Consider the following 13,742-nt stretch of genomic DNA (forward strand, 5'->3'; position numbering starts at 1 on the left):
ATTATATTTTAATATCACACGGAAAAATTACGGTTTTGACTTAGAACAAACAGCTCACTTAGTAAACCCAAAAACTTGTTCCTCACTTGTGTTACATTAAATCATGAATATTGAGAAGTAAAGGTTACAGATCATGTTTTTAACATGCACGCCTCCCTTCAACAGTAAGTGGTTGTGCACAGGTGGCATCATATTGTCCTTCACGCAAGAACTTCACATGGCGGAGACAAATAAAAATTAAAAAAGTATTTTGGTCTCACATTCACTGTCACTACTTTGCATGAAAAAATAATTTTTGACACCCTCAGTCCACATCCACAGAAACTAGTGGGCATCCATCCATATTAATTCCAAGTTCCAGTACTTGGCCTTCTATTCTTAGGTGATTCAAGTGCTGGGAAATCACTTTTTAAATCCTGTCAATGACTCTGCTTTCACTGCGCTCCCAGGCAGTGCATTCCAGTTACTCACCTCCCTGGATTAAAAAGAGTCCTCTCAGAACCCTTTAAATCTCTTACCTCTCACCCTAAATCCATGTTCTCTCATTTTATTTACCTCCATTCCCTGCTGAAAGGTTTCTTGCAGTCTATAACTCAAGCATGTCCTCTTGCAACCTCCTCCACACAGGGAAAACATTTAGCCCAGACTCTTATAACTAAAATAGTCCATTGCAGACGACATCCTGATGAGTCTCCTTCCCAACCCCTCCAATGTTATCACATCTTTCCTATAAAGCAGTGACCAAAACTATGTGCGGAACTCCAGCTAAAATGTGGTCAATGTTTAAAAAAAAATTGGAGCATAACCTCCCTGGTCTTGCAATCTTAGAATAAAGGGGAGGTTCTTAGAATAAAGGGGAGGTCTTAGAATAAAGGGGAGGCCATTTAAGACTGAGGTGAGAAAAACTTTTTCACCCAGAGAGTTGTGAATTTGTGGAATTCCCTGCCACAGAGGGCAGTGGTGGCCAAATCACTGGATGGATCTAAGAGAGAGTTAGAGTTCTGGGGGCTAGTGGAATCAAGGGATATGGGGAGAAGGCAGGCACGGGTTATTGATTGGGGACGATCAGCCATGATCTAAATGAATGGCGGTGCTGGCTCGAAGGGCCGAATGGCCTCCTCCTGCACCTATTTTCTCTGTTTCCATGTTTCTAATGTACCAACTAATGAAAGCCCGTATCCCATATACCTTCTTAACCCTGTTAGTCTACCTGTGCTGCTGCCTTCAAGGATCTTTGGACATACACCAAGTTCCCTCTATTCCTCAATACTTTCAAGGACCTAGTCATTCATGGTGCAAGTCCAGGTCTCATTAGTGCTGCCAAAATGCATCACGTTACATTTATCTGGATTAAAATCTTATCAGCCATGTCTCACCTCATATCATCAACACATCACCATCAAACTATAGCCCATATAAACTATAACCCCTCCAATAATGTCAGGTGTGAACATAAACTGATCATGCCTCATTCATCCACGTTCGAATCATTCAAGAATATTGCAAACCGCAAAGGGTCCCAGCACAGATCATTGTGGAACACTAGTCATGGGCATCCGATCACAAAAACACCGTCTGTATCCTATTGCGAAGGGATAGTATCCTAGGAATCAATGGCTTTAGGAACAGTTATCTCACCTGCAGAGGCACCAGAGTGCAAAACCAAGACCGCAATAGGGATCAAGGCAAACTGCAATCTGTCGTGAAGGATAGAGCTCACATTGCAACTTGATGGACCGACACATAGCACTGGTTGCTTCATGCGACATCTGTTGACAATGACAAATTAAGCTTTATTCATTATCGCATTTGACCTCAAGAAAGGGGAAAGTTAAAACATTAACAGCCAAAGGTTTTGCTGTGAGATACCAATCACATGAACACTTAGCCTAGAAACTGTATTGCACTAATTTCTTGTGCATTTACCAGTAACACCAAATGGGAACATGCACAAAAATGAAATTGCTCAGGAAGAGCTTGGAATTACACCCTGTAATAAAATTAACACCCTGTAATAAAACCCTATTTGAAAACAGGGCAGTACAGTGGCACATCTGTCAGAGATGCTGCCTCAGAGCGGTAGAGACCCTGCTTTAATCCTGACCTCGGGTGCTGTCTGAGCAGAGTTTGCAGGTTCTCACGGTGACCGCGTGGGTTTTCTCTGGGTGCCCCAGTTTCCTCCCACATCCCAAAGACATGGCAGGTTTTATAGGTTAATTGGCCTCCGTAAATTGCCCCCCGTGTGCAAGGAGCAGGATAGTGAGATACCATAGATCTAATGTGAACGGGTGATCGAAGGGCTTGTTTCCACGTTGTATCTCTAAACCAAACTAAAAACTCTAAACTAAAAATGTAATTTGCATGTTTCATTTTTGGGCCAACATTAATTGTATGCAGATGTAAATACTCTTGTCGAGCAGTCACAGGAGGATAACAGTACTGAAAGATTCACTCCGCCTACCAGCTACAAACAATAAAGCTGCGCTTGAGGAAAGCAAAGCAGCAAGGAACGGAGAATATAATAAAAGCTATTAGAGAGGCAATCTAGAGAGGCCAATTAACCTACAAACCCGAACATCTTTGGGATGATGGAAGAAACAAAGTCCACATAGGAAACCCAAATGGTCACCAGGAGCAAACTCCACATAGATAACATCAGAGGTCAGGATCAAACCTAAAAGTGCAACTTTATAATAACAATCTTTCCAAATTTATCTGCTCTGACTAAAATTGAAATCGGATCACTAAGTACGTAAAAGCAGATGATACATAATTCAATTTGTAAACTACCACGTTCAGTTAATGTCCTGGCAATTATTTAAAAATAGCCAATACCTTATTTATTTTGACAAGTTAACTCATCCATAGAAATACTTACTTCAAAACTGATTATGCTTTATCAAATTCTAATTTATGAATATGTATGTGCTTTTAATGCAGTTGAATACCATCAAAAAAGTTGAGTACTACTTAATTTATCCAAGTAATTACTTAAACAGTAAACGAGTACTTTGGTTCTGTCTTCACTAAGGAAGACACAAACAATCTCCCGGAAATACCAGGGAACTGAGGATCTAGTGGGAGGGAGGAACTGAAGGAAATCCACATGAGTCAGGAAATGGTATGAGATAAACTGTGGGGATTGAAGGCAGATAAATTCCCAGGGCCAGATGGTCTGCATCCCAGAGTGCCCTAGAAATCATGAATGCATTGGTGATAATTTTCCAATGTTCCCTTGACTCTGGATCAGTTCCTGTGTACTGGAGGAAGCTATTCCGCCATTCAATCATGGCTGACCTATTTCTCCCTCCTAACCCCATTCTCCTTCCTTCTCCCCGTAACCCTTGACACCCATACTAAACAAATTAAAGAGGCTGCAGATGCTGGAATCGTTAGCCAAAAACAAACAGCTGGAGGATCTTTCAAGACAATTAGGCAGATATACAGATAGAAGAGGTTTAACGGGAACCCTGAATGAGGTTGGCATGGACAAAGTGCCTGTTTGTGTGCTGAATAGCTCTAAGACTCATACATTAAACCCACTACATTCCAACTCAAACCATTTGGCAGTGAGGGGATTCCCCGATTACTTGTTTGCCTGCCTGCCTCGTTCCCTCGGCCTTGTGGTCACCCGTCCCAAGAACCTCCTCGTAAATCGGAAACAAGCAGAACAGAGTCAAGAGCATTGTTGTTGTCACTGAGTTGTCTCAGTTGAATATGCAGCTAATCAGTAGTTATGACATCATACCTTCACTCCTGCAAGGATTCCTGTGGTGGACACACTGAAGTCCAGGTATGCCAACATTTCAGGTGTTGGTGCTTTATATATTTGGGGTGGCTTCCTTCGGGGTAGGTCATCTGATCGAAATACATAAAATTGCGAAACTTATCAAACCAGACATAGATTGGATCAGGTCAATATTCATATCTGTTTAGATTATTTCTAGGATGCAGCAGAATTGGCATCTTCCTTCAGTTGTCCCTTGCACTTAACAGCAAGTCTTCGTGATAGCATAACAACAGTATTCCTTCGGTTCAGAACTGGTTTAGTGTTCAATTGTGCCTCTTCCCCAGTGTTCTTATGATTTATTTTAGTGAAATAAAGCAAGATACAAAATGTTGAGCGATATAATTCATTAGCAAATGTGATGTTATTCAATTTGCACTAACAGATTGATAAACATTAAATCACATTATCATTTGCAGCTAATCAGTAGTTATGACATCATACCTTCACTCCTGCAAGGATTCCTGTGGTGGACACACTGAAGTCCAGGTATGCCAACATTTCAGGTGTTGGTGCTTTATATATTTGGGGTGGCTTCCTTCGGGGTAGGTCATCTGATCGAAATACATAAAATTGCGAAACTTATCAAACCAGACATAGATTGGATCAGGTCAATATTCATATCTGTTTAGATTATTTCTAGGATGCAGCAGAATTGGCATCTTCCTTCAGTTGTCCCTTGCACTTAACAGCAAGTCTTCGTGATAGCATAACAACAGTATTCCTTCGGTTCAGAACTGGTTTAGTGTTCAATTGTGCCTCTTCCCCAGTGTTCTTATGATTTATTTTAGTGAAATAAAGCAAGATACAAAATGTTGAGCGATATAATTCATTAGCAAATGTGATGTTATTCAATTTGCACTAACAGATTGATAAACATTAAATCACATTATCATTCAACGAATAAATTGCATATATATTTAGTAAAATCTTACCAGTATCGATAACTGTTGGCCAGGTTTTGATGTCTACTGCCGCAGCTGCCTCTTTTGAACGAAACAGTTTTAGTATAGCTTGCGTTGTGAGTATGCAGACAGATTTGCTTACCTGAAGTAAAACAGAGAATATTTGTCAGTGATAGTATTCTCCACAAAATTACAACAGATATATGTAACATGGTTGTATCATACAGAGACCAGAGCTGGCCCAACTGGCAAACCATTTAACAAACAATGCATTGTTTCCCAAGCTTTGCTTCTAGTGTTAATTCGACAATGGGACAGCTTCCTTTACACAAGCAAATTGCTTCATATTTCTTCATTCCTGCACCATGAGACCCAAAATTCAATTCAAATAACGTTGGAAATGTACAGAAGATCCCATTGGCTTGGAGAGAAATATATTTCTAATATTCTGAGTGAATTAAGCAATTTTTAGCCAAGAATAAAATTGGCTTTTTTCATTTTCACTTCTGCCTGTGCCCGACATAATATTGCAAAATAAAACTTATCCTTTTGTGCATTTATGCAAAAAAATCTATGTAAAACAGTGGAAAGTATTCAAGCACAATTCATAAATTCCAAATTATTGAGAAACAAGGAACACATCAGCATTAAGGTGTTGAGTGCCTGAGATAATACAGTGCCCTCCATAATGTTTGGGACAAAGACAAAGACCCATCATTTATTTATTTGGCTCTGTACTCCACAATTTGAGATTTGTAATAGAAAAAAAAATCACATGTGGTTAAAGTGCACCTTGTCAGATTTAATTAAAGGGTATTTTTATACATTTTCAGGGCGATGCTTTGGCCAGTGTGGGCGAGTTGGGCCGAAGGGCCTGTTTCCACACTGTATTACTCTATGACTCTATGGGATATCAGCCAAACCTTAGGCATACCAAAATCAACTGTTTGGAACATCATCAAGAAGAAAGAGAGCACTGGTGAGCTTACTAATCTCAAAGGGACTGGCACGCGAAGGAAGACCTTCACAGCTGATGACAGAAGAATTCTCTCTATAATAAAGAAAAATCCCCAAACACCTGTCCGACAGATCAAAAACACTCTTCAGGAGTCAGATGTGGATTTGTCAAAGACCACTGTTTGCGAAGACTTCATGAGCTGAAATACAGAGGCTATACTGCAAGATGCAAACCACTGGCTAGCCACAAAAATAAGATGGCCAGTTCTGGAAAAAGGTCTTGTGGACAGATGAGATGAAGATTAACTAATCAGAGTGATGGCAAGAGCAAAGTATGGAGGAGAGAAGGAACTGCCCAAGATCCAAAGCATACCATCTCATTGGTGAAACAAGGTAGTGGGGGTGTTATGGCATGGACATGTATGGCTGCTGAAGGTACAGGCTCACTTATATTCATTAATGATACAACTGCTGATGGTAGTAGCATAATGAATTCTGAAGTGTATAGACACATCCTATCTGCTCAAGTTCAAACAAATGCTTCAAAACTCATTGGCCGGTAGTTCATTCAACAGCAATTCAATGATCCCAAGCATACTGCTAAAGCAACAATGGAGTTTTTCAAAGCTAAAAAATTGTCAATTCTTGAGTGGCCAAGTCAATCACCTGATCTGAGCCCAATTGAGCATGCATTTTATATACTGAAGAGAAAACAGAAGTGGACTTGCCCCCAAAACAAGCATAAGCTAAAGATGGCTACAATACAGGCCTGGCAGAGCATCACCAGAGAAGACACCCAGTTACTGGTGATGTCCGCGAATCACAGACTTCAAGCAGTAATCGCATGCAAAGGATATGCAATAAAATACTGAACGTGACTGCTTTCATTTCCATGACAATGCTGTGTCCCAAACATTATGGTGCCCTGAAATGAGGGGGACTATGTATAAACACTGATGTAATTTCTACATGGAAAAAAATCGCCTTTATTAAAATATGACAATGTGCACTTGAATCACATGTGATTTTTTCTATTTCAAACCTAAAATTGTGGAGTACAGAGGCAAATAAATAAATGATGGGTCTATTTCCCAACATTATGGAGGACACTGTACTTATCTGATGTGAAAGAGTGTGAACTCCCTCAGTTTGAGTTTAGCATGAAGTAGGTAATCATATTTATCAAATTACATGATGCAAAGACTCCTGCTCTCGCAGGTTTAATGAGTTCCCCACGTTATATACAAACAAGAACCCTTTTGTTAAGCACAAAGTTGATGAAATAAACAAAGCAACCAAACCATCATACTTGTTTACCAAAAAAGACACAAAATGCAGCAGTCACTCAACGGGTCAGGTAGCACCTCTGGAAAATATGGAATAGGCAACATTTCAGGTTGGGACCCATAATTGTAGTAGAGGGGGAGGAGGCTGCAAGAGTGGTGGGGGCAGGATAACGCCTGGCAAGTGATAGATTGATACAGATGTGAGGCAGAGGATATTTGATTGGTTGGACAATGGCTAGAGATGAAAAGACAAACGGCTATGAGATAAAAAGATAAGATGCACAAAATGGGAGCCAGACGTAATAATGAACATGGCAAAATGTCAGTTAATTTAACCACAAACAAGATAATGTAGTTAATGTTATAATTCCTATCATTGGGACACAACTACTAAAATAAAATACAGAATGAGATAATACCTTGATATATCAAAATAAGGTAACATAAAATCATGATTTTGGAAAGGTGCCTGGTCTAGTCATCTGATACCATACCTCAACAATCATCTTGACAGTTGGTAAAGTGGTGGCAAGGTTCTGAGGATGAGGCGGTCGCACAGCGACAGGCACACATCCTGCGTACAGACACCCATAGAAAGTTATTATAAGATCGATACCTACAGGAAGAGATAGAATGAAGCCGTTTGTTTAGTACTGGAATCTCTCGCATATCACTTACATAAATATATACATTTGTGTGACAAATATTTTAGGAGAATCCTAGCAATTGGTTAGGAAATGACCCAAAATGCCAATCTTCATATCTTCATGCCAATATGATCATGGCTGATCATCTAAAATCAGGATCCCGCTCCTGCTTTTTCCCCACATCCCTTGATTCATTTAGCCCTGAGAGCTAAATCTCTCTCTCTTTTGAAAACTCTTTTCCAATGCTGCCCTCCTTAATATCTATCTTAATTACCATCGTCAAACTCAGCCAAAACACAGATGAAAATATTACCTCAATCCAGGTATTTGCCTTTGGCTTGTTGCCAACATATTTAAATTCCAAGTATCCATCTCACTTCTTGGGCTCAGACCACCTATCTCCATAAACTGCAAGTTCTTCTACAAATCTCCTTAATCTATGTGCTCTTTAATCTCCAACCTTGGCATGGACACTTTTATTCACTCTACCTTGGTCAAGCATCCAAAATATATATATTTTTTTTTAAGGATTTCTCAACTTCTTTACTTTAATCTCAAAATTCTCTTTAAGACCCCCCACTTTGATTAAGTGTTTTCTACCACAGTGCAAAATTATGTGAGATAATAAAATATCCCAAGATGGCCAATCTATAAATGTAAACTGTTATTAATGAAATCTATACTACAGTTTGAACACTGGTTTTCCGGCACCCTTTGTTTCAGAGCTTTTCTGGATTAACCATTTTCCTGGACTAACGGAGGTCACGTGATAATGAAATGACAATACACCCCTGTCCCACTAATGACAGCCCTCCCATGTCTCTAAATCAATATGAGTGCCAGAAACCTACATAAAACAAATATAAAATGTGAACTGAATGTGAATGGAATGACATGCCGACCCATCCCTGGCTCCTATCGTCTCCCCAACCGTTTAGAGTCCCAGCTTCTGACCCCACTCCCGACTCGTAAAATACACTAGGGAGCCCTTCTTCATACACCACACGTTCTGATGACACAGCTGTTGTTGCAACACACATTGTAGCCCCTGGGGACAGTGCTTTCTTCGGATCATGCTTCCTCATCACCCACCCCAGGCCCCTCCTTACCCCAATAATGCGGCAATGATGAAGTTAATGAAGTAACACTTTATCCTGTTACCTGGAGGGTAAACCAAAGCCACATGGTCCCCAGTATTAAGACGCCCCTTTTCTAGCAAGGCTGCAGCCACTCTCTCGGCTCTCTTATGCAGCTGTGTGCATGTAGCTGTATTCACCACAGTGCCCTGGTGGGGAAAATAAAATTTACCATCTTAGCAATTCATAATGTAGAGGGAGCTGCTGTAACAAATATCGTTGTCACTCTGAAGTAATGCGATCAGTGTCCTCAGCACTTTCTGACGAACATTTTGCATCTGTCCACCTCAACAGCGATCATATTCATTTCTCATTAACCAATAATATCACATTAATGATAAACATCAAGGTAAAGGGCCTCCTTTAAGTTTATCTATTATTAACATGTGTACTGAGGAACAGTGAGTTGCTTTGTTCTGCATGCTATCTATTCGATCAAATAATACTATACATACATATAATCAAGTCAAACTGAAGAACAACAGGTAGAGCGAAGGGACGAGATACAGAGTGCAGCATATAGTTCTCAGCATTTAGTGCAACAGTTCCAGAGACAATGCCCGTTATGGGGATAGTGGTGAATCGGACAGTACCCTCGCTTAAGGAAGGACCGTTCAGAAGACTGATAATCAAGGGGAAGAAGCTGTTGCTGAGTCTGGTGCTGCACACTTTCCTGCTTCTGAACCTTATGGCAAACGGGAGCTGGGAGAAGAAGGAGTTTAAATGCAAAATAAATTGGCCAAGCTAATTGTTGTTCGGTCAGAAAATAGTGAATATGAAAGTATTTCTTTTCTTCATTCCACTAGTCAAATGCATCTAGCATCAATTTAAAATTATTTTACAAATGGGGTTAGGATGGAGAGATAGATCAGCCATGACTGAATGGCGGTGGACTTGATGGGCCGAATGACCTAATTCTACTCCTATCACTTATCACCTTATGATCCACAAAAAGGTTTGACACATGACATTAAGAGAACTGTGGTTAATATATAAAACAATAAGTGTTCTAATGCTGTTCAAGAAGGAACTGCAGATGCTGGAAAATTGAAGGTACACAAAAATGCTGGAGAAACTCAGCGGGTGCAGCAGCATCTATGGAGCAAAGGAAATAGGTAACGTTTCGGGCCGAAACCCTTCTTCAGTCTGAAGAAGGGTTTCTTCCTTTTCCTTCGCTCCATAGATGCTGCTGCACTCGCTGAGTTTCTCCAGCATTTTTGTGTACCTTCAGTGTTCTAATGCTGTTGCTCATATAAATTCAATGGATGCCATGCCGACATCTACTGGTCCACTGCACCGGGTAAAGAGGAGGTTAACCCTTAGAACCTACTAAATTTAATTACAAATGTTTTTTAAACACCAGACTAATAGAGTTGCTTATTTTAAGAAGGCATTGACTGACCACTGACGTCTTCTGAGGTTCTAAGACCAGTAATTTGTATTCCTGAATAATTATTTTATTTATATATTTTATTTGGTGTAATCAGGATATTTGAGAATGATATTTGGTCAAGCAATGCGGTGTTAGGAAATAAAATACTACTCTACTAATATAGTTACATCAAAATGTTCAAACCCATGATGCAATTCAAGCTCTGGTGTTTAAAACAACTGAAATCACTGCACAGCTACTAACGTTTCTCACCAATTATTCTCTAATGATAGCTATGATCCTGACATCCACTTCAGCCAAATGAATCTTTAGTCAGTGCACTTACAATACCTAAAAACATGTAAACTCAAATAAATGAATAACACTCCATATATTGATAAATCTTAACAATGAATTATCTTTTTAAACAGACCTTGGCATTCAGGAGGAGGAAAAGAGGATGGTCTGGAGTGGTCTGTGCACGCCAGTGCAGTACATCAGCCAAGAACAAAAACTGAGGAGAGAAAAGAAACTGTCACTTATAAGGCAAAGCTAGGACAGATGTCACGTACGCAATTAAAATACAGCAACAAATGCGTGGTCTCAGCAAGCACTTTGTCATAACAAATGACACATCAACTTGTATGACAGCACAAAAAAATGATCAGACCAAAATAAACTCTAAAATAAACCAATTCAGATAAGTTACTTTAATCAAGATTTACAAGGGCATGCAGAGAGAAGGGGTTGGTGCAGAGGGGAGAAGACTGCTCTGGCTTCTAGTACAGCATCACAATAAGTGTCCCAAAAATACAAAGTTATATGATAACCACAAATGCCTATTATTCCCAAGTGTAATACTGAGAATTTTATCCTCCCGACACATTTTGTACAATGGTGCATCATGCAGCACAGGACAGTGCCAGCTGCACAAACAACTTACACTGAGAAATAAGAGATGAATGCAATATGAACAGTTGGCATTCTTCTCGCCAGCATCAAGCCTTGAGCTTTGGGTAATGTCCCTCCACGTTTACTGCTGTTTATAAAGTCAGGGCCAAAATAATTAATTTTTCTTGCGTGTGGAGTCACAGGAATTTTGTTGAATGTTTTCACCTTCCAACATAAAAATATTTCTCCCTAAATACGTAGCCAATACGTAGCCAATGATTCAGCATTATACAGCACCAATTTTGGCCATGCATGCCTTTGTGTCTGCGCTGGCTCTTTGAAAGAGCAGACTAGTTTGATTCAACACCTTGATCATGTGATGGTGGAAGCAAAGGGGGAAGTCATCCCAGCGTTCTGGTTAATATTTATCTGACAATCAACATCACTAAAATGTTACTTGGTTATTGCTACAATTCACTCTTGGAATTTGCTGTGTTCAACTTAGCTGTTCACAATACAATTCATGTATTAGCTGACAAAAATAAGCAGTGTAACAATAGGGTCATTTATGGATTGGCTTTGCATCTATATTGCATCCCAATTTCAAATCAGACACTATTTACCGATTGTCCATTTTAACTGAGTACAGTATTATCATTGTATGTAGTTGAAACAAAGAACTGCAGATGACGGTTAATACACAAAAGGACAGAAAGTGTCGGAGTAACTCTGTCGATCAGGCAACATCTCTGGAGAACATGAACACGTGACATTGGGACTCTCAAGACTGATTCAGTCCGCTGAGTCACTCCAGCACTTTGTATCATCGAAACATAACTAAAACATGTGCTCTTACAGTTTGCGTGGTTTTTCTATTTGCGCAAAAACGGTACACGATAGTGCTACAATTTTTCGCCACCTTACCCACCATTCTCCTGTGCTGCAAGTGAAACAAGTTTTGTTCCGGTCGGTGGTATATTTTCAAAGTTATTCAGGTTTTTAAATCTTTAAAAATGCGCATGCGCAGAATGGTCTCCTCTCATGTCAGTCAGCGCCACGCAGATTGGTCTCCTCTCCTGTCAGTTAACGTCACGGCGACGCCCCTTCCTGCACTGCGGCCACTCCTGCCTCACTCACAAACTCCTCACAGTAATTTGTCTACCATCTCCCCCACCACCGGTGGTGGCCGGGGAGGTTCAGTGGAGGCCCTGGTCCCGTCTCTCTCCCTCACTCACCCCTCTCCCCTGCCCGCCCTCTGCGGCAATGGTGGTCCCGTCTACCCATCCCCCCAGGTGAATGGCTGCAACGATCCGTCTCCTCCGTCGCTGCGGTAACTCACCCTCACGGCCCTCTAGAAGGAGATGTTCTCCACCAGCTCGTTGAAACTTGTGGTGTTCACCATGACAAACACCAACTACACCCCCCCCCCCGCCCGTCCCGCGGCGGTAGCGAGCAGGCAGGCAGGGGACGGGCCGAGGGGAAACAACGGGCGGTCGGGGATGGGCCGGAGTGGGTAGAAGGAGGGTCGGGTTGCAGGATGGCCGAGCAGTTTGAGTAACACACACACACGATGCAAACTGGTCCAATCATCAAGTCTAAACGGGATCTAAACCACAGCAAACAATGAAAGACCCGTGGAGGAAGGAACTGCAGATGCCGCTTTTTATGGAGGGAGGGAGGGAGTGACTGAGGGTAGGGGAAAGGAGAGGGAGGGAGAGGGAGGGAGGGATTGGGGAGGGGAGGAGGAGAGGGGAAAGATCCGGGGGAGGTGAGGAGGGAGAGTGGGGGGATTGAGGGAGAGAAGGGGGTTGGGAGGGAGAGGGGGTAATTGGGGGATGTAAGGAGGGAGAGTGGGGGAGGAGGGGGAACAGAGGGAGAGGAGGGGGGAGTGGGGGAGGCAGGGAGTGGTGAATAGAGGGAGAGGGAGGGCAGTGGGGGAGGTCAGGAGGGATAGTGGGGGGATAGGGGAGGTGAGGAGTGTGGGTAGAGGGATAGGAGGGGGTAGGGAGGGGAGAGGAGTTATGGAGGGAGGGAGTGACTGAGGGTATGTGCAAAGAGAGGGAGGGAGAGATGAAGGGGGGAGTGGGGGAGGGAAGAAGGAGAGGGGAAAGAAGAGGGAGGGTGAAGAGGGGGGGGGGGGAGTGCTGGGGGGATATGGGGAAATGAGCCGCGCCTGCGCAGTGAGTGGTGGAATATTGCGTTAGGGGAACGGGTAAGTGTTGGAATATTACGTTGGGGGAAGCAGACCCAATGGGTCTGCACTTACTCTAGTTTCACCTTAAAACTAGGCGGCGATGCTGCTGGTCTGCACCAGCGAGCCCATCTTTATCGGTTCACACAGCATTTGTTGCGGCTCACGTTGTAGCCCCTGGGTACAGGACTTTCTTCAGGTCATTGCTAACGATAAGGTGCGTTCGGTCACCGTGAGTCCTCCAAGGTAGAGTATGTCGGTGACTGCGGGGAAGAAGGAGGTGGAGGAGGAGGAGGCGATGGTGAACGGGAGGTGGAAGTGGCCGAGTGGACAGAGCGATGGGAGGAGGCGGCGCAGCGGTGGTCGAGTGGACAAAGCTAAAGAAGAAGTGGCAGTTGGTGAGAGGATAGGGAGCCCTACGGTGACATAGTGCGTCCTGTCATTGGCAGCGGCCTGAAGAAAGTGTTGCTCCTATGGGCTTTAACGTGAACTTCTGTTTCAACGATACCATGCGGTGAGTGAAGGGCTCACTGGTGCATCTTGCGAGTCTGACAGGAGGCCTCGGAAACC

The 13,742-nt window shown here is 42.3% G+C and overlaps 1 protein-coding gene across 1 annotated transcript in view; it reads right to left on the reverse strand.

Annotated features, from left to right (window-relative positions):
• The window catches only part of LOC129698938 (disco-interacting protein 2 homolog A-like), a 233,352-nt gene that overhangs the window by 29,111 nt on the left and 190,499 nt on the right, over nt 1–13,742 (reverse strand). The window contains exons 25-30 of the mRNA XM_055638423.1: nt 10,524–10,604; nt 8,744–8,867; nt 7,430–7,551; nt 4,723–4,834; nt 4,232–4,341; nt 1,639–1,769 (exon numbers count right to left, since the gene is read on the reverse strand). Of these exons, the coding sequence (XP_055494398.1) occupies nt 1,639–1,769; nt 4,232–4,341; nt 4,723–4,834; nt 7,430–7,551; nt 8,744–8,867; nt 10,524–10,604 (680 nt within the window). The remainder of the gene's footprint in view (nt 1–1,638; nt 1,770–4,231; nt 4,342–4,722; nt 4,835–7,429; nt 7,552–8,743; nt 8,868–10,523; nt 10,605–13,742) is intronic.

This window comes from Leucoraja erinacea, chromosome 7, assembly GCF_028641065.1.
Source record: "Leucoraja erinacea ecotype New England chromosome 7, Leri_hhj_1, whole genome shotgun sequence".
NCBI lineage: Eukaryota > Metazoa > Chordata > Chondrichthyes > Rajiformes > Rajidae > Leucoraja > Leucoraja erinaceus.